We start from the raw sequence: 23,159 nt of genomic DNA on the forward strand, positions 1-23,159 counted from the left end.
AAACGTTCAAGCAGCCATGTAATGAAGCCTTAATCAACCCGTCACTCCAACTTTCACACCTCACAGACCAAGAATTGCCGGGTGCACCACTCAGTGCAGAAGGTCTAATGCAGAATGTCAGGAAAGTAAATAAAAAGAAACATTAAGGAAAACATCAGCCAGAGGTATTACCTGTACTGTATTGATTTAAAGTGTAAGGGGAGTGAAAGGATCACAATTGTAATTACAGTCTTAGATCTAGTTAAGTATTTTTTCTAACATTAACTTCTAACTTCTTGTGTGGAGGACAAACTATTGTTTTTTTAATTGGCCCTTTGAACAAATCGTATCTATCCCATTATGACAGTGAAATCCATGATTCGTCCGCAGTTTCGCCCAGTTATGGACAAATGATAATCTGTTGTCAAATATTTGCCAATTTCATCATTATTTATGACAAAAGGTGTTCTTTATTTGCTGGCTTTACGATGCTGGAGTTGTACTTTCCCAGTTTGTTGCTATTTCACACGATGACGCAATGGATAGTAAACACGAGTCGAATCTGAGTTGGCCATGGAAAGATAAATCTGAGTTGCTCTTGAATGATTGATCACTCAAGATGATCTTTAGAAGACAATCAATTTGTTGACTTTGATGGGAACGGAGAAAAAAAATGCTCACATTCGGCAGGTTTGTCAGTATTTTTCCAGCATTAGCATGGCCTTTGAGTGATTTTCATTTTTTTCCCAATACTTTTTTTTTAATACTGTCAACGCTGATCTTTTCCTTCTGGGATTACAGGTATCATGAGCAGTTGGCGGCCCATCCGGCCTTTACTTAATGTTGACCATACTGTGTCTCAATTGTAATTATTGTTATGCAACAATTGGAAAACTGCCCTAGGAGAAGCCAATTGTCATAGTGTGCTGAAAAAAATAGCTCAGACAGACAGAAATACACAGTCGAAAGGAGTTGATATTGCATGGCTCCAAATCAGCGCTTGCATTATTCAGACGTTCCCAAATTGCACTGCTGAGTGAACGATATGTTGTCAACATTGTTGTTAGCAAACACTTACGCAAGCGCAATTGTTCTCCACCCTGCCTCTCACTTTGCCACGCTGGCACCGCTTTGCATGCTTGTTTGCACCTACCTTGCAAATGCTCCATTTAAGGATGCAAAAAAAGTCAGTAGAATTAATCTGACTAGTGTCAGTAGAATTAATCTAAAATTAAGTAAATCAGATCGCACCTAATAAGCTACTCGATTTGCATACGCTGCTGCCGCAATGCGCAAATTGAACCTTGCTTTTGGCAGACCCAAATACAATTTGCGCACACTAAGAAGATAAGCCCCCACATCTGTTTGTGTACACAAACAAGTTGACATTTCACTTGATAATTGTTCCACTGATTGGTGAGTTTTGTACATCAGAGAACTGTAGCGAGTACAAAAGGTCGTTGTTAGCTCGATGAAAGGGCCTAGAAGGTTCGCTGCATGATGAATGCATACAATGCAGCCAGGCTCTTTCACACTTTTTGCAGACGGAGAGCCTTTCTCCACTAGCAGACAGCGAGAAAAATGTTTTCATTACAGAGAAGTGGAGGGAAGGAAGGAATAAGAGAAGGAATAAGGTGGAAAGAATAGGGGGCTGTGAGGTGGGGGTGTACTGTTGTCTGGCCAGGCCACAGATTGCCTGATTAAAAACATGTGCCGGGCCCCAACTTCCATGCTACGACAGAAAGTCTGAAGCAGACACACAAACATGAACAAAGACTTCCTACAATGAACATCTACAAACAATAGGTGCACATGCAAAGATGTGACAGTTTATTAAGTCGGAAAGTGGGACATTTTCAGCAATGTATGAGCAGTAGTTTCATCACCTAGTTGATCAAATCTAAAATGTGTATAGTACACATTAAGAAAAGCGGACACGTTTCATTTTTGAGCTTGTAATATTCCAAGCTTGCTGAAGCACATGGAACTATTAAAGGTGCTGGTGGGAGGGCGGCATTCAAGTGTGAGTAAGTTTTCATACCTCCATCCATGAGGTTACTACTGTTGGCACAATCTGGAAAATTCCAAATAAACAATGCAGCTAGATGACTTCGAGAAATTCTGACCTCCATGCTATTCTTTTATAGATGCTGGCTCTCACTGCGGACACGTAATCTCCTGTTTGGACGAGTTGCTAGTGATAATAAACACACTCTTCAGAGACAAAAAAATGTATATATATATATATATATATATATATATATATATATATATACACACACACACACACATACATACATATATATGTGTGTGTGGGTGCGTGTGTGTGTGTCCAGTGAATAAAGTAAGAGTGTCGATGGCTTATGAAGCAAACCAGGAGAAAGTGACAAATTAATGAAAAGATCCACGAAGTAAAATAGATCAACGCCTCAGAGGACAAAGATCAAATGTTGTACCGGTACATACAAAAGATGTGTGAATGCTATTCCATCAAATGCAACTCCAGCAAAGATATTTTTCTCTGAGTGGTTTTGTATGTTGCCAAACCTTTGAAGCAGTTGAATCAGGGCAAAAGAAAACAACATGAAGGGAAATGCCGGACCGTAATGCAATGAAGTTGTGTTTCTTTTCCTCCGTCTTTAAATACACTTTGTGTGCGTTTTCTGTTCCACCGTGATCGTGTGGCCTCGACTGTGGAATATCAAATATTTATCCAATCCTTGGAACACATTGCTCCGTCTTTTCTCACTGGTGTCGGTTTCAAAAACACACATGCTGACAAGTTCATTTCTAACAAAACATTTTTTAAGGCAGGATGTAGGGGGTGGAATTAGTGTAAAAACACATCCATCTTTGTATGTCAGCGCAGCCTTGACACAATGAGAATTTTGAATGGCACAAAAAAAGCATCAGCGAGCCGCACCAACACGGGCAGTAAATATAAAACTCTTGAGCATGCTCTGCCAGGGAGTTGTCCCATCTCAGGCTCTCATTTCCTTAACACTGTACCGTATGGCTTGGTTCTTAGACACTACCTGTGCGTGAAGACACTCAACAAAAGTAGTCAAGGAAGGTGAAGTTGATTGATATAGAACTTAATCACAAGAAATCTCAAGAACAAAAGCGAGGTTAGTTGATTTAAAAACCTATTATACTCCCAGTCCTCTTTTTAGTGTTACGGTTGTGCACCATACGAAGAGGAGGGGAGGCCAAGAAATGAAGGCCTGGTCTGTAAAATCTGCAAACGCACTCAACCAGCTGGGGAGTGCGTCTTTTCAAACTGCGATGAAAACTCTGTCTGTGCTCATGTGTTAAAAAAGAACTGGATAGGAGACGTGATAGGAGTGTTGCTGTTAGCAAGACGGGTGGGTGGTAAAAGTCTTTCTCCAAATATTTTCTCAATAACTGCAGCGAAGAGTTACAGCATACATATGGTTATTGTAAACATTTCGGGCCTGCTTGTGTTATGATGCTATTCTTCTATTTGTTTGTACTGTGACATCTGTCCAGCAGGCCGTGATAGCAAAGTGCAAAGTCTTATTCAATCCCTCTTTGTCAACACAATATTTTGCTGCACTGTGATGAGTGGATTTACCCGCCACTAGTGGTGGGGCCTGCGATTGGCTGGCAACCGATTAAGGGTGTCCCCCGCCTACTGCCCGAAGAGCAGCTGGGATAGGCTCCAGCAGCCCCCGCAACCCTAGTGAGGATCAAGCGGTTCAGAAAATGGATGGATGGATGGATAGTGGTGGGGCAAGAATTGTATCCTTGGGGTGGCCGGAGGATGGCCGAGGCTATCTCTGGGAGTCTGTAAAACAAAAACTTGGAAACATGTTATCAACAATCAACATTCATATTTCATTTAAATCTCTCTCTCTCTCTCAAAAAAAAAATAAAAAAAAAAAATATATATATATATATATATATTAAAAAATCCTCGTCTCACCCCTTGGGTGGTGTCCGTCCCTCATTCAGCTCGGGTCCTCTACGAGAGGCCAGGAAGCTTGAGGGTTCTGCGCAGTATCCTTGCTGTTCCCAGCACTGCACATTTCTGGACTGAGATATCCGATGTTGTTCCCGGGATGTTGTTCCTGTTGCAACCACTCATCTAGTTTGGGGGTCATTGCTCCGAGTGCTCCGACCACCACAGGAACGACTGTCACCTTTACCTTCCAGGCTCTCTCCAGCTCCTCTCTGAGCCCTTGGTATTTCTCGAGTTTCTCGTGTTCCTTCTTTCTGATGTTTCCATCACTTGGGACCGCTACATCCACTACAACGGCTTTCCTCTGCCCTTTATCTATGATCACGATATCTGGTTGGTTCGCCATTACCATCTTGTCAGTCTGGATCTGGAAGTCCCACAGGATCTTCGCTCTGTCATTCTCCACCACCTTCGGAGGTGTTTCCCATTTTGACCTTGGGGTTTCCAGTCCATACTCCGCACAGATGTTTCGGTAGACTATGCCAGCACCTTGATTATGGCGTTCCATGTAGGCTTTCCCTGCCAGCATCTTACACCCTGCAGTTATGTGTTGGATCGTCTCAGGTGCCTCTTTGCACAACCTACACTTTGGGTCTTGTCTGGTGTGGTATATCTGGGCCTCAATGGCTCTGGTGCTCAGGGCCTGCTCCTGAGCAGCCAGGATGAGTGCCTCTGTGCTGTCCTTCAGGCCAGCCCTCTCTAGCCACTGATAGGACTTCTTGAGATCAGCCACTTCAGTTATGTCCGGTGGTACATCCCATGTAGGGGCTTGTCCTCCCATGATGGTCCCTCTTCCAGCGCCTCATCCTCTGTTCCCCATTGTCTGAGACATTCTCTGAGTATGTCATCTGTTGGAGCCTTCTCCTTGATGTATTCATGGAGCTTGGATGTTTCATCCTGGACAGTGGCTCTCACACTCACTAGTCCCCGGCCTCCTTCCTTTCGGCTTGCGTACAGTCTCAGGGTGCTGGATTTGGGATGGAACCCTCCATGCATGGTTAGGAGCTTCCGGGTCTTAACGTCCGTGGTCTGAATCTCTTCCTTTGGCCACCTTATTATTCCTGCAGGGTATCTGATCACTGGCAGGGCATAGCTGTTTATTGCCCGGGTCTTATTCTTGCCATTGAGCTGGCTTCTTACGACTTGCCTCACTCGCTGGAGGTACTTGGCCGTAGCCGCTTTCCTTGTTGCCAGTTCGAGGTTGCCATTGGCTTGTGGTATACCGAGGTACTCGTAGCTGTCCTCAATGTCTGCTATTGTTCCTTCAGGGAGTGAGACCCCTTCAGTGCGGACTACCTTTCCTCTCTTAGTCACCATCCGACTACATTTCTCAAGCCCGAATGACATCCCGATGTCACTGCTGTAGATCCTGGTTGTGTGGATCAGGGAATCGATGTCCCTTTCGCTCTTAGCATGCAGCTTTATGTCATCCATGTAGAGGAGGTGACTGATCGTCGCTCCATTTCTGAGGCGGTATCCATAGCCTGTCTTGGTGATTACTTGGCTTAGGGGGTTCAGTCCTATGCAGAACAGCAGTGGGGAGAGTGCATCACCTTGGTATATGCCACATTTGATGGACACTTGGGTAAGTGGCTTGCTGTTGGCTTCAAGTGTGGTTTTCCACATCCTCATCGAGTTCGTAACGAAGGCTCTTAGGGTCCTGTTCACCTTATACAACTCCAAGCATTCAGTGATCCATGTATGTGGCATCGAGTCATAGGCTTTCTTGTAATCAATCCAGGCTGTGCACAGGTTGGTATGTCGGGACCTGCAGTCTTGTGCGACTGTTCTGTCAACCAGGAGCTGATGTTTGGCTCCTCTGGTATCTCTACCAATGCCCTTCTGTGCTTCGCTCATGTATTGATCCATGTGTCCACTTATCCTAGCCGCAATGATGCCTGACATGAGCTTCCATGTTGTGGAGAGACAGGTTATTGGCCGATAGTTGGATGGGACTGCACCCTTTGAGGGATCCTTCATGATCAGGATCGTTCACCCTTCCGTTAGCCATCCTGGGTGAGTCCCATCCCTCAGCAGCTGGTTCATTTGTGCTGCTAGGCGCTCATGGAGTGCTGTGAGTTTCTTTAGCCAGTAGGTGTGGACCATGTCCGGGCCTGGTGCTGTCCAGTTCTTCATATCTGAGACTCTTTCCTGTATGTCTGCCACTGTTATGGTAACTGGGTTCTGTTCAGGGAGGTGTCTGTGCTCCTCTCTCAGGGTCACCAACCATTGTGCACTGCTGTTATGTGCAACCTCCTTCTCCCATATGCCTTTCCAGTAACTTTCAGTTTCCAGTCTTGGTGGGTCAGGTCTGTTGTTAGGACCCTGCCACTGAGCGTACACTTTCGCAGGTTGTGTTGCGAACAGCCTGTTTATTCGTCTGGCCTCATTCTCTTTCGTGTACCGCTTTAGGCGGCTGGACAAGGCTTGGAGCCTTTGTTTGGCTCCATATATATATATATATATATATATATATATATATATATACAGTATATATATATATATACAGTAATATATATATACAGTAATATATATATATATAGGAATGGTGTGGTGTCCTGTTTGTATTGTAGATTAAACTGGGGTGAAAATGAAGGAATCAAAAGAAATGTAATGTGTGTGCTTGGTGCACCACCATGTACTCAGAGAGGGTGATAGTATTGCGCAACTGCTCCCTTCGTGTCCAGCAACTGAATCTTAAGTATCTGCCAATCCAGTGTAACATTGTGTTGAAAACTTGGGATAACTCAGTTGTGTATATTACGCCACAAGCTGAGGTGCCACCTGGCAGCGCCAAGCAGTGTAGGGAACAAGGGTCTCGCTATTGATGGGGGACCGCATAAATGTTCTGGAACTGGTGACCATGTGTCCAACCGTACGACACTTCCACCCACGCCTATGGGACAGGCACGTACTTATGCGCTACGACAACATGTCTGTGGTTTACCACACTAACCACATGGAGTGCCTAGTAGTTGGGTGAGGCTGTGGCAGTAGTCTCTTTTCACTTGGGTGAATATCCACTTTGCGAGTCTGCGGGCTGCCTACCTTCCGGTCTGGGAGAGCCGGGCGTAGATTTCCTGTGCCTACAGTCCCTATTGCTGGGATAGTGGAAGTGAGGTGGTTTCCGCGATCAGGCCAGCATGGCTCATTCATTTTCATTTACTGCTATTGCACTGACCATTGTGGGTGCCGAAGTTCAGTGACTTATCAAGGGAAAATATCCTAAAGGTGTGTGTACCTATGCATGGTTTGATAGGTCAGATTTTCTTTGTGCGCTGTTTCCAGTTTTTTGTTTATACGTATACAGTACTTTTAGTTAGAATTTTACACACTCTTTGATAAGTGAGACCTCAGGAGAGTTTTACTACTTCGCCGCAATGCTAGTTTAACTTGTTATTTATAATGCATCAATAGGGCCTCAGTTTCCTTCAGTACTTTCTGTTGCATTCTGTTACATTATATGTATGTTGTTAATAAGCCCATTTTATGTAAATAAAAGGAAAGGACAGAGCCGACTCTTCCTACTCGGGAAACTGAGGTCTTTTGGGGTTCAGGGGTCGCTCCTTAAGACTTTCTATGACTCTGTGGTGGCCTCGGCCATCCATTATGGCATTGTCTGCTGGTCGGGCAGCATCTCGGCCCGGGACAGAAAGAGACTGGAGCGACTGGTCAGGAAGGCCAGTTCTGTCCTGGGCTGCTCCCTTGACACTCTGGAGGAGGTGGGCAACAGAAGGATGCTAACTAAGCTAAAAGCTATGATGGACAGTCCCTCCCACCACCTCCAGCCCACCCTGACAGCACTTGGTAGCTCCTTCAGCCAGAGACTGTTACACCGGCGCTGCAAGAAGGAGAGATACCGACGCTCCTACCGGCTGCTGTCAGGCTGCTGAATAAAAATAATAACAATAATATTGTGTGAAAAACAATTGTAAATAGCACTGCGATTTATCAATTTTGTATTTATATTGCACTTAATTGAACGGTGTTTGTTTGTTTTTTCTTCTTTCTTCTTTCTACCCACATTCTTGCTGCTGGAGGCTGTAAATTTCCCCAGTGTGGGACAAATAAAGGATATCTTATCTTATCTTATCTTATCTTATATGTTCACTGCCAAATCCACCAATAAGGGAAAAGCTTGTACTGACAAGTAGGCGACATGTCCCGTTTGAGCTTCGGAAGTCAACGAGTCCAAACCCATCAAGTATTCTGTCAGTCATTTTGTAAAACAACGTAAATCACAGTCAAGGACATTTGAACTGCACAACAACTCCAGAGTATTCAGCGAGGGTTATATCCACAGCAGGACTCAAACTGTGACACTCCCGTTCCGAAAAGTGACCGACTGATATCCCATTGGGTATACTATCAAAATCAAATAAGAACTGTTTGTATAAGGTTATTGAGATAATGCTTACTTTTGAGTGGTGTGGAACTGCATTGCCATATATTGAAAACATATCTCTTTGTGATGCAGTGCCATTCCATACAAGTGCAAAGTACAGCTGCAATAATATATATTAAAAAAAATCTCTACTGGCAATTAAACTCAACATAATTATGTTTGAAAAGCCAGTGCCTGTAACAGATCTCCCAATGTAGTCGCCAAGGAATTTGGTTCCTGGTGTGTGTGTGTATTGCAGTCTTACACTCCCCATTCAGGTGCACCCGAATTTCAGTGGAATGGCAAACAGTGTATACAGTAAAGGCTGCGACTCCTGACCAATTCTATCCCTCCTTCCATCATTTTCATTGGAGTGAAGCATGAGTCACACTATTATCCTCCCACACTATTCATATCTTTCCATTCAACAAAAGAGAAATTTATCACTCAGTGACCCCCATTTGCATGACAGTGTTGTGCGTCATACCTAAGCACACAGAGTGCAAATGAAAGGCTGATCAAACACATTAAGAAGACATCAGCATGCAGCGCAAACGTATCTGATTGGACCAGGGTGGAGTTATACAGTAGACGTGTGGTCATACTCATTTATGATAACCAAAATCCAACAAAGCCATTGGCCTCCATCACTGTGATAACAAGATGGCGCCACAGCTGATATCACACAGCATTGAGTGACTCTGGGAGAAAGAACGTCTGTCAAGAAGATAAAACTGCTGCTAGACCAGAGCGCTTTTGTTGTAATGGAGTCCCTCCTCCTTCCCCCACAAACCTCTCGCCGGCCCCTCCTCGACTTTGCCTGGCTGGGGAGATCACCACTCCATCCAGAGGCCCTGGTGTGATACCGCCGCCACTGTCAGGGTGATGGAGAGGGGTTATCACCTCTCACACCTCCCCTCCTCCAGAGAAAGGCCTGGGAAAAGAGAGGAGGCCAGAAAGTGGAGCATTTAGGGTGCTTCACATAAACACAATCTAGTGTAAGCGTATTTACGTTGGGTTTTCCAAAATTTAGATGTCTAGAGGACAATAAAGATATTTATCGGTATATGCATTTTGGTTCATAGTTGGTAGTCTTGTAGAATCTCATTTCAAAATCTTTGTTTTGAGATGTCAGTCCTTGGTTTTCCGGAGATGGAGATAACACCCAACAACACCATCATACTGCCCCCACCAAAGTTACCCTTTCCATGCTGCGATCCTCAAATCCTACCTCCATGTAGGACAGAATACCGATTCATCGCTGTCTGGCCGTGATGCCCAGGCCTGGCCCTGTAAATACACTGGGAGTTTGGGAAAAATATGATCATAGAATAAAATTCTGATGAAATCTGTGGATGAATTACAAAATGGGAAGCTGCACGGATAGAATAACTTGACAACTAGCACAGAATCAGGAACAGGATTAAAATTTTAAACGGTTTCCAATTGATAATACCAAATACACCCTCCTCTCACTGATTGGTATACTGCTGGTTCTCTGGAAGGGAGGGGGGATTTATTGATGTGACCTCCCTGCACTTTGTAAACTTGTCAAAATAACTAAAAATTTCCAGAATGCAGGGAAGAAAAAAGAGTAACACATTAAAAACGAGAAGGAAAATGGCAGAAAGAGAGGTCAAATTATTGCTTCTTTTGATATGTCTATTATTGGATTGGATTGGATAAAACTTTACTGTCAAATGTACTGTATGTGTAACACGTAACACAGCACAGATGAAATTTCTTCCCTCTCAACATAAAACAAGAGGAGCAGCTGCGGGTGTCCGCGCCACTATCAAAAGTAAAGTTAACAAAAAAATGACAAAATAATACAAAACAACACATGAGACACAGACAATCGTGCAATCTTATCCACTTTCCTGCGTACACTTTGTCGTCTGTTGCAACTGGAAGTCCCCCCCCATGATTTGTTTAACAGTAAAGATGCAGTCATGAAATGAAGAAAAATGTGCCATTTTATATTTTAAATTCTGCGACATGATCAGATCAATTAAATGCAATGTTAAAAACTCAACTTTTTTTGGAAGCATTTGTACAGTAAATCGTTGATGGGGGGCTGGGGGGGGGGGCATATAAACTCTAGTCTCGGGCATCACAATTGTTAGGGCGGGCCCTGGTCTAAGATCAAGTGCAGGTGCTGTGCAAACGGGCCTGAAAGTGAAGGGAAATAATGAGTGCAGAGAAGGGTTGAATGCAGTCTCCTCCTGGTTGCCTGGGTAGATAACTGTATGACTGCAAATCTGTAGAAGGACACCTACAGTTTTCTCAATTCTGAAAGGGTAAGACATTGTAATTCTTGATGTGTTGTCCTGGAATTTGGCCTTCTGTTTATAGTTGGTACTAGTGCTTATTCCACTAATACTGCAACCTACTTTGGTGGAACATCATCTTAAGTTTGCCCAATCACATAGACCTTATTGTAATTTCACAAACATCGCATGCCAGTTCCTGGGGCAGACCCAAAATGATCATTTTAACAGGGCCGACGCTTGATCCAAGGTATTGGAAGTTTCAAACAGTTAATAGGAAGAGCAAAATCAGCTGTTTGGCAAAGGCAGTAAAGAGCTGGCACATTGCACATTCAGTTATGCTGCTCATCCTTTGAACAAATGGGGTGTTATTAAAAAAAAAAGAGAGAGGGGGATTTCTGTTGGCAAGAAAGGTGGTTACAACAGAGAAACATACACTCATTTCCAATGCACTTGCTTCCTATTTACTATTTTTTTAAATAATTTCTCCCTTATGATCATTACATTTTTTCACATATTAGCCTGAAAACGTCACGATTCCAATGTCTTATAGTCAGGACCGTGTTCTTCATCCCAAACAAATGTGGTCTGTTACCCTAGAAAAAGCTACCGTCATGTGCAATTCCTCCATTTTCCCAACCTTCAGCTCTCGTCACCCCCACAAAGAAAAAAAAAAGGGTTCCGTTGGAGACATTTAAAAGAGGATTGCATTTTTGGGTTCCAAAATGCTGCATAAACACATAAACAGAGGAAAAATGACTGGTTCGTCAAACTGGGAAGAACATGGACAACAACAAATACTATGTAATGATCGATTAGAGCATCTACTGTAATCGCACAACTACAACAGCTGTAGCAAAAAAACGTAACATTGCAAAATCTGTTATTTTCCCAATGACGAGATGTTTTGTATGGTCCTTTTTGTAATTGTGTTTACTGGCTACAATTAAGTTGCAGTCACTTACAGTTTACTTCATCAACTGTCTTTGATTGTAGATTTGAGATTGCACACACACACAAACATGCACAAACATACAGTAAATGTCAGCTGGGCTGTGAAAAGAAGCCAAAATACACTTAACTAAGTTACTTGATCTAGCTGTTTATTGATGATGAAGACTTCAAACATGTTGAAACTGGAGCAGTGTGCACCTTTTAAACCATGGCCAATGCAATTTTCACTGGCAGGCAGGGGTGGGCAGGGTTTATTACTTGTGACATTCACCACAGCACAAACTGATTCTTCCTTGATGACGAGCCACAGGGAGGGCTGAAAGATGAGACACATCCTTTTTTAGGCCCCCCAACCAACCCTCCGCCCCCTTCATCCAGCTACCTAGTTTATTAGTTTGCCTCTCTATGACAGGTATGCACTACACTCTTTACCTGTCACACACCCACCCAGCCAAATATGTTATATTGATGGCTGGGAATGTACAGAGTACAAAAGCGACCATACATTCAGTTGGAGCCCATCACTCATGACAGAGGCCTCTCATAGACAGTGAGCTCATCTGCCTAGTGATGAACTTTCAGCAGGATGAGTAGACAAGGGAGACAGCAAGCGATCTATCAAGGTGAAAGAGAGCAGGGATGAAGTGTATATGTGTCATAACAGTAATTATTGGACTCCAAAGTGACGGCTTGTACCATTTCCAGGAGTAGTTTCAAAGGCCCCAGAGTGATGTGATATTGCATCTCTGTACTTGAGAGTGCAACACGTGACATTGCTTTTTTTTCAGAGTGGCGTGCCACCACCTAGCTCCTTCCGTTTGCTATGCCTTTCGACACCGCTTGTCTTCACATTCACATTGACACTTATGGACAATTTAGAGTCTTCAATGAACTGAACATGAATGTTTTAGGAATGTGGAAGGAAACTGGAGAAAACCCACACAAGAACGGGGAGAATTCCCCACAGGAAGGCCAGAGGCGAGATTAAAACCCAGAACGACAACTGGAGGGCAAACATGTTAATAATCACCAGGGCTCGTTGCCCGTCTTGTTCCCACCTCCCCCTTTCTTTTCTTCTGAGGAATTCACAATAATAAGAAGACACTCAGTAGAGCACATATCTCCACCAAAGTGTCAGGAAATTTGTCTACATGTAAACACATTGAACTACTGGCAAGGAGTACGTTAAAATTATAATATAGCCTACAAAAAACAAGTAAGTCTCAAGAATACTCAAGTATTTTGTTTATTTGGTTTTAGTGCGTGGATCTAGTAATTACTTAGTAGTTGCATATTTAGGAAATAAGCAATATGGAAACCGAAAAGGTGGCTCAATTGAAAAAGGCTAAAAGAAAATCACCCTCAAACCACAATTGGATTCTTGCTTTTGGGACATGAAACTGTCGATTTTATACTCTAAATAAAAATGGAATGGTCAAGTCAAGTCAAGTCAAGTCAACAGTATTTATAGAGCACTTTCAAACAGCCATCGCTGCATACAAAGTGCTGTACATGGAGCAATTTAACATGCACAATAAACAGTAAGACAAATCGGTAATAAAGGCGATAGAAAGCACCAAACAGTAAAACCAAGAACAAATCTAAGTCATGCTGAGTCGAATGCCAAAGAATACAAGTGAGTTTTGAGGAGGGTTTTGAAGATGGGCAGCGAGGAGGCTTGCCGAATGTTTAGTGGGAGGTCATTCCAGAGAGAGGGACCAGCAACAGAAAAGGCTCGATCCCCTCTGAGCCTCAGTTTAGTTCTTGGTACTTCTAATAAAGTCTGGTCCACAGACCTGAGGCGCCGGGCAGGTGTGTAGGGGCGGATGAGCTCAGAGAGGTAAGGTGGCGCGAGATTATTCAGAGATTTGAAAACAAATAAGAGGATCTTGAAAATAACTCTAAAATGAATGGGGAGCCAGTGAAGGTCAACATGGTATTTGAACTGTAAGTACTTAAACGCTCATTCAAAAAAAAAAAAGTGTTCCCCTCAGCCCAAAAACCTTCGTGTTTTTTCACAATGATTGCAAGGGAATGCACATCTTTGCAAGGGACCACCAGGAGTTGTTTTTTTTTTTTTTACTTCTCCCATGTCACCTCCATAGCAAAGTAATGAACATTCACACAAAAGAACTGATAGGATTGCAAAAGATAATATATTGTTTTTGCACTTGCAGAGATATTTTGGCTAACAATTAGCCACATTCTGAATAAGGTCCCCACTGTAACTCACATTCTCACTTCAAAGGCCAGGAATGTGACCCACTACAGGTCTCCAACGAGCTCTACGTTTCTCTGAGGTTTTGATATCCTGAAGTCGAGCTGGGATTTGCTGAAGCATTTTTGCCTCGGCAGGGCTATCGGGTTACGTGGATTTTGGGTTGGCAAAACCCTCCTGGTTCCACTTTAAGAGCACCATTTCATTATTTTAGATTTATCACTGCCATGTTTGCCTGTTGCTGTGTTTTCTTTACATATGTGCCTGTTAACTTCACAGCATCTGATAACGAGCAAAGCAAGTGATTTGAAGGGTGTGCAGGTCGGAGGTGTTCCCATTGACAGGTCTGTACATGGGCTGTACAGGGGCCCTGGGTGAAAAAAAGGGGGAAAGTTATCCCGAGCAAAAGGATGTTCCCAGTGGAGTGAACATCTTTACATATCTATCCCATCTTTACTTGATGGACTGACTGAGACCCGCACCCTGCCTCTAGCAAGTCTCCAGGGGAGTGCACACTTGTGTCACGGATGACTTGCAAATCTTTTAAAATCTAGCATGCCATTATGTGATTGTTTACCTTACTGAGGCAGAACATCATTAGGGTATCATTAACGGCCGCATTTGGAGAAGATCCATCTCTTTTTTTCTCTGCTGTTTGGGCCTTCGCTTAAAAGGTGGGTAGAGGTGGGGTTAAAAAAGAAAAAAAGGAAAACTAACCCATTTGTGCCCCTTTATTAACCTTAGCTGACCGTAAGCACAGGCTGTGCCGCTACAGATTTGCAAGACAGTACGCAGTGGTGAGATGTTACTGCACCAGAGTTGATTTTCAGGTATCTACACTCTTCACTTAGAACAGTGGTTCTTAACCTGGGTTCGGTGAATCGGTCTCGGGGGTTTTGACGGAGCTTCTGCCATGGAGGGTAACACACACCCAATTCAACATGTCAGTTAGCTATGACACGCCCGCTTGGTCGTCACTGGCAGCAGATGATCACATGACATTGCTTGTCCAATCAGTGCTGCGGGAAATTTAGTTTGCTTCGTAGTCAACGTGTGACTGTCGTGATAGTACATACAATAAAAAATAAAAAAAGTATACTTATCCCTTGAAATAGTATTAACTGTTTTTAATAAATGCGTTTTAAAAATATATATAATTTGTATTAAAAATATATATATAATAAATATATATATTTATTTTTCACTAATGAAGGGTTCGGTGAATGTGCATATTAACTGGTTGGGTTCAGTACCTCTAAGAAGGTTAATAACCACTGACTTGGAGTAATAGTACGGTTTTTATTTTTATGTTGACTTCTTCATATATTTGAAAAACAGATATTTTTACTCTCTACTCACAGAATGTGCACACGACTTTTGCCACCTCAGACAGTATGTCTCGAATGCATGTAGCATTACATGTTGCTTTTCCGAAGACAGCATTGAGTGCCCACCTAAAGGGATGACTTCTTGATTGTTTAAAACCATCAGCGGCCTCTCATTCTCATCTACTCTTTCATTCTGTTCTATGGACAGGCTTCTCATCTATTCACCGTGATTTATCACTTCCCTTTCCATCGCTTTGTCACTTATCCTTTCATTCTGATCTGACACCTTTCCAGATGGCCGGCATTTCTACTTCAGGGAACTCATGAAGGTGATGGTCAGATGAGATGAGGCAAACTGGCGTATAAATTGCAGTTTTCGTGTGTGGATTCGGGAGTCAACACTAATTCTGAGCGTGCACGGTGTCTGATTGTCGCTGTGATAGCGGATACTTGGCGCCAAAATGCACAAATACAGCTACATGTTATGAAATGGGCTTGAAACCACTGGGTGATATTCTCAGGAAACTAAGCACGCATCTCAGCCAGTCAGAACACACATAGCATGCAGCCACACTGGAATGTGGAGCTTTTCAAAAGAAATCAGGCAGAGATCCTGTGGTTAAGCCTGTAATTCTGAAGCATAAATGAAGAAAATGTTCACTGAATTAAAAAAACAGCTCAAGGAGAATTTCACCCTGGAAATTCTAACAGTGTGATTTTTTTTTTTTAGAATACATCAAATTATACAAGTCAGTGTACCAGCAATCTCAGCAAATTAAACTATTTCACAATCTGCCAAGGTATTCATATCCAGCCTCGATCTTATTCATTATTTCCGTAGATTATTTCAGTCGCGTTACTACCACCATATACCACATACCAAAAGACATACGTCTATTTCTCGGTCCTTTAGCGCTCTCTGGTGGCTCATTTTACACAGAGGCACGCCCCGTTCAAACTGTGCCAGCTTTGATCCAAACATACAACTGCAATTTTACTCTCAGACCCTTCAAATATAAAGTGATAATTAATTTAAAAAAACAAATTGCTTAACACTGCTTCCATAAACCTTTTAGTTCTTCATTAGAAATTGTAATCATTTTCAGATATAACTTTGCTGCAGCATTTTTTGTTGTATTGATCTGGAGTATTGTGGGATCGCTTCAGACGGCACCTTAATTTGCTTTCTTTTAGTCTATGCAGTATATGCTCCATATTACTCTTTAAGCGTTATGTTTACTCTCGTTCCAGCGACTCTGTGGTTGATTCCTCGAATCGAGCAACAGATCTTGGTGCTGCTTTTATTTTGGCAGTGGAGCTGTTTACCCTCAGGAGCGCATGCACGCACATGCCGCTGCAAAAGAGACTCCCCAGTACTGAGCCTCGAGTCCCCCGCTCGACCCCTCTTCTCACAAACACAGGCCCCCAGTGTGTCCGGTCGTAGCCGGCAGAGAGGAAACACATATACTTTGCTTGACTAGAAACAATAACATAAAAGTCCATGAGAGAAACAGCAGGAAGGAGGCCAGGCGAGTGAGAGTGGATAACTGCGTGCAGAGTAACAGTGCACTGGGCACACGTTCGTGAGTGGAGAGGTACATAGATAACTTCTGAGAAGCACACATACTCTATACATGCACATCTGCACAACCATCTCCACAGGAAATGGGTCAGCTGCAGCAGGTATCCTTTACTTCCTCCGCTGGCCTCCATTGTGCATCAGTGAAAGGGAATACCTTGTCTCTGCTGAACTGGCCCCAGTCAGTCAAACTTGCAAGAGGCTATTTCCTTCATAATCGTAGCCGGGGAATCTGTGGCATGCATGTATTAGATTATGAAGACATTCACAGTTTGGCCATCAAGAAAATTGCTTCAATATCGGATACGTTAGCAGCAGACAGCAAGCTGGCTATCAGTCATTGATGAATGTGTCTGGACAAACATCTACTATACAATCTTATGAATCAATGAGGGCTTAGGCTACACATCTTAAACAATAGTCACTATGGAGTTATTTTAATACATAATTTGAATGTGTGGGAATAGTTTGGAGCAGTTTTTTTTTCTGTTCCTGGACTGACTGTGCCCCAATTTACCCAGCAAGATACAACAAGGCGTTTGGTATGAAGAACACAGATTGTCCTTCACATGCCGTATGCAGCCCAAATGTTGTACAAAGTCTTGCAAAGTGGTTATCAAACCAATGTTTTTCTTTCATCATGGCCAGTTGCATAAAGACTTTTTTTATCCCTTGTAGTATAGAATTGATCTTTTTTTTCTCTCTTCCGTCGATTTTATTACCACACATGCAAAGACCATTGTCAAAGTGCGAGATTGTTACATCTGTAAATTGGCATACACATTAATTCATGACATAAGAGCATATTGAAGTGTGTCAGTTCTGTGAGCACATTTTAGTGTCCGTGTTAACCTTCTGCCTGCTCTCTCATAACATAGTCAGTATAACATTCTCTTTCACATCTCCAACTGACACTGCAGTGACGGGCTGGCGGCTGCATGCTTGCGACACAAAGCATCCATGATTGCATTCCCCCACCCCCCTTTTCATGAAAAGCCTCAACCAAAGTGTGCACATGTGGAGGACAGAAAAGAGTAGATCACAATCTTGAAAAAAGATAGCTCACCCTGGGCTCAACTCATTACCTAGGAGTCGCTAAGAGTTTGTCATCGACTCGTAATGCTCCGGAGTTCCTGTTGTTCCCCGATGCAACCCAAGTCTAGACTCAAGGTCACAAATCTATTTCTCTCTCTCGCTCATGGCTCCCTGAAATCAGAGCAGTGTGGTGTTGTGAAACCACGGTCGACTGGCGTTCATCTAAACATAATCAGATAAAGCCGAGGGACTAAATACCTTTTATGCAAAACATAATCTGTCACTGCCTCAGAGTGGTGGCTTACTGGTCTTACATTTAAAGGTCAAATATGTGGAAGAACTGGAAGATAAGGCTATGGTCCTCAAACGAGGGAGAGGAATCAAATGAGATCAGGTCTGCTTCCATTTTTCAGGTGATGAGAGGTGATGCTTAGGGAACAGAAACTCACACTTCTTCCCTGGAGTGTGGTACAAAACATTCCAAAAAGGTAACGGAAGAATGAGACCTACTGGATCACAGTAGGGTAAAGGCAAGAAAAATATGCAAATGGGGGAAAACTGCAGTCAAGACGAAGCAATAAATCCTAAATTAAGTCAATACGTGGCTATTTCACTGTCAGGGGCCTCCCTGTATCAAATGCTCCAAAGAAACTGAGGAATGAACTGAGGGACAACCCTCAGCATGGAGGCTGTCAGTACGCAAGCTCACACCTGCCCACCTTTTATGGACATACAGTAAAGCTGTCTGTCTGTCAGCACCACACGATAACACACTCATGGGAACGGAGTGACCTGCTGCTCCTGTTTCTTTTTTTTTTTTGTTTCCCCCCTCCGCATGATGCTCCACACACAGGGGTGCTTAATATACTTACTGTCCAAAACATTAGGTACACTTTGAGGAGATCCATGTCGTCCACTGACGTTCTGCTCTCCTCAGGTTGTTAAATACTTCCAACCTCCGAGGTCTTAATGTACCAAATGTGGTACTGAGCAAACCAAAATGTTCAACAAAAAGCCATTCATTTTTGCATCACTTGTCTGGGTTTACATGTGAGCTGGGGCCTCTCTCAACTGGTTGCCAAGCAAATGTAGATCAACATTTAGAACTTTAACTAGGCCAGCATTCATGTTTTTAAGAATATCAAAGCTAGACTGCAAAGTGAAAAAACATTCTACGCTTATTGTTACATGTAAAGAAAACGTTCCCTTTGTTTCTAATTAAATATAACTTGGAAGTCAACCAACATCAAGAAAAATATTCAACTTGAGTTATAGAAAATGTATTCAAAACAGTTCATGGCAAAACGTAGGGCTTTCTCCAGGCACTCCAGTTGCCTGCCACATTCCAAGACAATTTAAATTACGGTAGGTTCACTGATGACTGAAAAGTTTCCTTAGGTGTCGATATAAGTGTGAATGATTGTCTATATGTTCCCTGTGATGGCTGGCAATCAGTCTTGAGTGTAGCCCGCCTCTTGCACCAAAGATCAGCTGGGATTGGCTCTAGCTCACCAAAGACCCCAAAGAGGATATATAGAAATGTATGCATGGATTGAGCTGGCATAGCTAATGTAGCGGCCTGTGAGAGTCCATACTTTGACATTTAACATTCATGCATTGGCTCTCACCGTGAACATACTGCAGCTTTTTCTCAGCTCAGAATCAAATCACATGTAATCCTCCAACATAGGTGACTAATTACACCAGCGGAGCAGATGGAAACAAGGGCCAAACTGAAGGAGGCTGGATTCAGAAGGTGTTTGGCACAAGGTCGAAAAGTAAGGTTTTGCAGCACAAGCAGGGTGGAAGGCTGAAGTAAGAGAGGTTGTTTGGGGACCTGCACTTGGGGCCAGCTAACTGGGTGGTAGGCAGCGTGCTCAAGAAAAGAAGAGAAATGCTATGTGGGACACTGCATACTGATGACGAAGTTGCAGCGGCCGGGTCGGCTCGCCGGTAGTTATTCATGGGACCGTTACAAAAGAAACACAATCGAGTTATTTGTGTGGCCTTCTGTTTTGCACTGCTTTTATTCTCTTTGAGCTTTGAGGAGCAAAGAACAAAATGCATGTCACTGAATGAATAAATAAATGTGAGGGAAAGAGGAGGCCAGCTGTTGGCCCTCCTTTGGAGCAGAAATGTAATGAATGGCGGAAGCGGGTTGTGTAAGAACAGATTCACTTCAAGACAGTTTTACGAATGAGTGGACATTTAACTATAGCTGAGCTGGAATGAAATAAAGTAACCGTGATAGGACTTAAAACAGTATAATAGGTCTTTGTGGCAAACCCAGATTAATTGCGCCCTCTAGTGCACATATTTTCAAGCACAGCGATAACAAGTACAACAATGTAAATACTCTTTTTATTGCCATTCATATAGGGGTATAATGTTTTCTTTGAATATTTATGCATGTAGAATTCAAAACATCACTGTGTGATCATAAACTGACAATGATGGGGGGAAGAATGTGTATACTTTATGATTATTGATTGCAATAAAGGAGGCATATGTAGAGGACTTAACCTGACACATTATTTTGTGCTATACAAACAACAGCATGAGGCTACTAGAAGCCATGAAGTACTGTGTGTGTGCGTGTCTTGCATGACAAAATTCAGAGCCACAAAAAAATTGATGTACATTGATGGTACTGTGACCGGATACGAGCTCTTCCACATACTGTGCAGTGGATATAAAAAGTTTAGACACCCTTGTTCAAATGCCAGGTTCACGTGATATAAAAAATCATTTTGCCGAATAACCTGTACCACAATGCAAAAATAACACTGTAGAGGTGGGAGTAAAAAGTGAGATAATGTGGTTCTGCATGTGCGTACACCCTTTTATAACTCTGGCCGTGGCTTCACGTTATGTGAGATTAACTTGCCATTTGAACAATTGTATGTAGACTTTACATTCACTTTTAGAAGTGGGAATTGTGAAATAGATACACAACAACATTTAGATGTCGATTGACACTGCCTGGTTACACAGTAGGGAACATCACTGACGTGTTTATGAAACACGGCAACACACTGACGGTCCCACACAAGACATTTCTGCCAGACTGCAGGACAGGTTGACACATCATATTGCGGATAAACAGACAAGGGCTGTCAATGCATTCGCGTACAAATGGTTTTGAGCAGAGTGGTTCCTTGAAAGGGGGGGGGGGGGTAAAGCGCAGAGTAGGTGACAACTTTCTTTCAAGTATGCGTCAGCAGGAGCAACATGGATTAAGTGCGCAAAAGCAATCCATCCAACACATGCTGAAAAGCTAATGCCGAAAGCAGCCATAGATAACTCAAGCACTCGATACAAATACCAAGCTAAACACTCTGCCTCTTATTGTTTGTGTGGGAATATACAGTTAAGACCACAAATTATTCTTTTCTGAGCCAATTTTACTTTAAAATGATTTTTATTTGTTGAAAGGGGATTTTCTTGGTTGGGGAAACAAAACAAAACAAAACATATCGCGAGTCAAGATTAGCCGCATTAAAAAAAAAAGGATGGATGGTAAATAAAATAAAAACATTATTTTTGTTCAAATTATTCATATGGTCATATTTTTTAGGAAATGCAAAAATTCATTTCAACTGAAAATTGGGCCACGTTATGGATATTTTTGGGCTGCATTGTACATACAAGTGTCTAATAGGAATGTATTGTGCGTATCTGGGATTTAGTCATTTACTATTAAACCGCTTTAAGCATTGAGGTGCTCAGCACTTGGAATGTTACTGCAAATGATTATTCTTTAAAGAACAATTAAGAGTGCAATGCTTTGGAATTCAGTGATGGAGAAGGTTAATGGTGAGAGCAACCTTTCAAGGCAGTGCAAACTTAACATGAAATAAAGAGGGGAAAATGTAGCATCTCACTGCATCACAGAAGTAGAACAGCAAAATACATTTTATCTCTCAAATGTATTTAACACAGGCACACGTAATACCCCACCATATTAAAAATTCAATTCAACAGACATCAAGTCAACAACAATGCGCAATACGTCACTTGTTGGGAAGATTAAATCTTTTGAAGAAGTAACATGCAAACACAACTGTCAACAGACACAATGGTCCCACCATCACAACAAAAACATGACGAAATGCCAAATTCGCCATAGCCACAAGACAATGAATGAACTGACAAATGACACAATGGGACTCTTCATCTCTCACCGTTGTCTCATGACAAAGAGATTAACACCAGAGTTCCCTGGTCAAGGTTGATGCTCAGTAGTTAGTCCACTCATCATGAAGAGTCAGTCGTCACCTTGGCCTCGTCACTGTCAATCACGACCTCATGTCCTCCTCCCTCCCCCTTGAACAGCTCCTCCAACAGCTGCTCGCCTGCGGTGCCGGCCCGCGACGCCCACAGAGCAGCTCCCTCTCGTAGGCCAAGTGAGCGCAGCAGCCGCGCATAGTCCAAAAATGCGGTCTCTATGAGTTTATGTGGAAATGTTAGGTCAAGGAGAACTTGTAAAAGAAGCTACAGTATGTCAGGCGCTGTCTATTTGTTTTGCTTCTCTGCATGTGTTAAAGCAGCAGTTGTTTGAAGGTTTGTGTAATCTGAGTAAACTGTTCATCTATATAGCAGGGATGGGCAACTAAAATGCTGGAGGGGACCACAATGTTTCATCAGTGTTACTAGGGGGACAAATAATACTGACTAACCAAATGTATGACAAAAATGCGATTTTAAATATGGACAAAACACATGCTTTTAATGTACAATGATCCCTCGGCTTTCTCCTCGTCCTCATTTTGTGATAACGATACTAGTGAAAAGTAGTGATTGGAAAATTAAGCTTCAGCTTTGCTTCATGAACCAGTTGTATTTTTGACACCTCTAGATAGCACTGTTGGTTTAAATAAAGGGGTTGAAGAAATGGCAAGTCAGTCTAGTTTTAGCCAAATTTTGAACAGTGAGTGCCATCTTGAGGAGTCAAAAAATACAATAGCTGGTTCATGAAGCAAATTTAAAGCTTCATTTTCTCATCACTAGTCAGAAGTGTGTCTGATTCGTTGTCATGTAAGCGATGATTAGTGACTTGTGACGTGTGATGTGTCTGGACGCAAAGTCAACGTGCGTCTACGAGAGATAGCTGAAGGGATCTGCGACAGCGCAAGATTACAATCACCAAGCATACCTGATCCGAATAGCGGAAAGCAGGGAGGTTCGGCGACTGTGCAATATCGATGCACAGGATTTTACATTTCTTTTTGTACAAATGACTTTATCCATCAAATAAACAGACTAAGGGAAATCAAAGTATCATACAAACAGAATTAATTCATAAATCAAGTTCCTTTGTTGAGAAGTAATTATGTTTGCTGAGCTCTGTCTGCATGCCTACAACAGAGATGGGCAAGAGATAACGCAGCAGTAACACCACATCCATCGATGGCCCTTGAAGCAGTGTAA

At 42.6% G+C, this 23,159-nt stretch overlaps 1 protein-coding gene across 1 annotated transcript in view; it reads right to left on the reverse strand.

Annotated features, from left to right (window-relative positions):
- Positions 1 to 20,071: 20,071 nt before the first annotated feature.
- The window catches only part of wdr11 (WD repeat domain 11), a 41,782-nt gene continuing 38,694 nt past the window's right edge, over positions 20,072 to 23,159 (reverse strand). Inside the window, exon 29 of the mRNA XM_086122187.1 lies at positions 20,072 to 22,194. Within this exon, the coding sequence (XP_085978313.1) occupies positions 21,987 to 22,194 (208 nt within the window). The 3' untranslated portion in view covers positions 20,072 to 21,986. The remainder of the gene's footprint in view (positions 22,195 to 23,159) is intronic.

This window comes from Hippocampus guttulatus, chromosome 10 (assembly GCF_054856545.1).
Source record: "Hippocampus guttulatus isolate MCC_2025c chromosome 10, RoL_Hgut_1.0, whole genome shotgun sequence".
NCBI classification, from domain to species: domain Eukaryota; kingdom Metazoa; phylum Chordata; class Actinopteri; order Syngnathiformes; family Syngnathidae; genus Hippocampus; species Hippocampus guttulatus.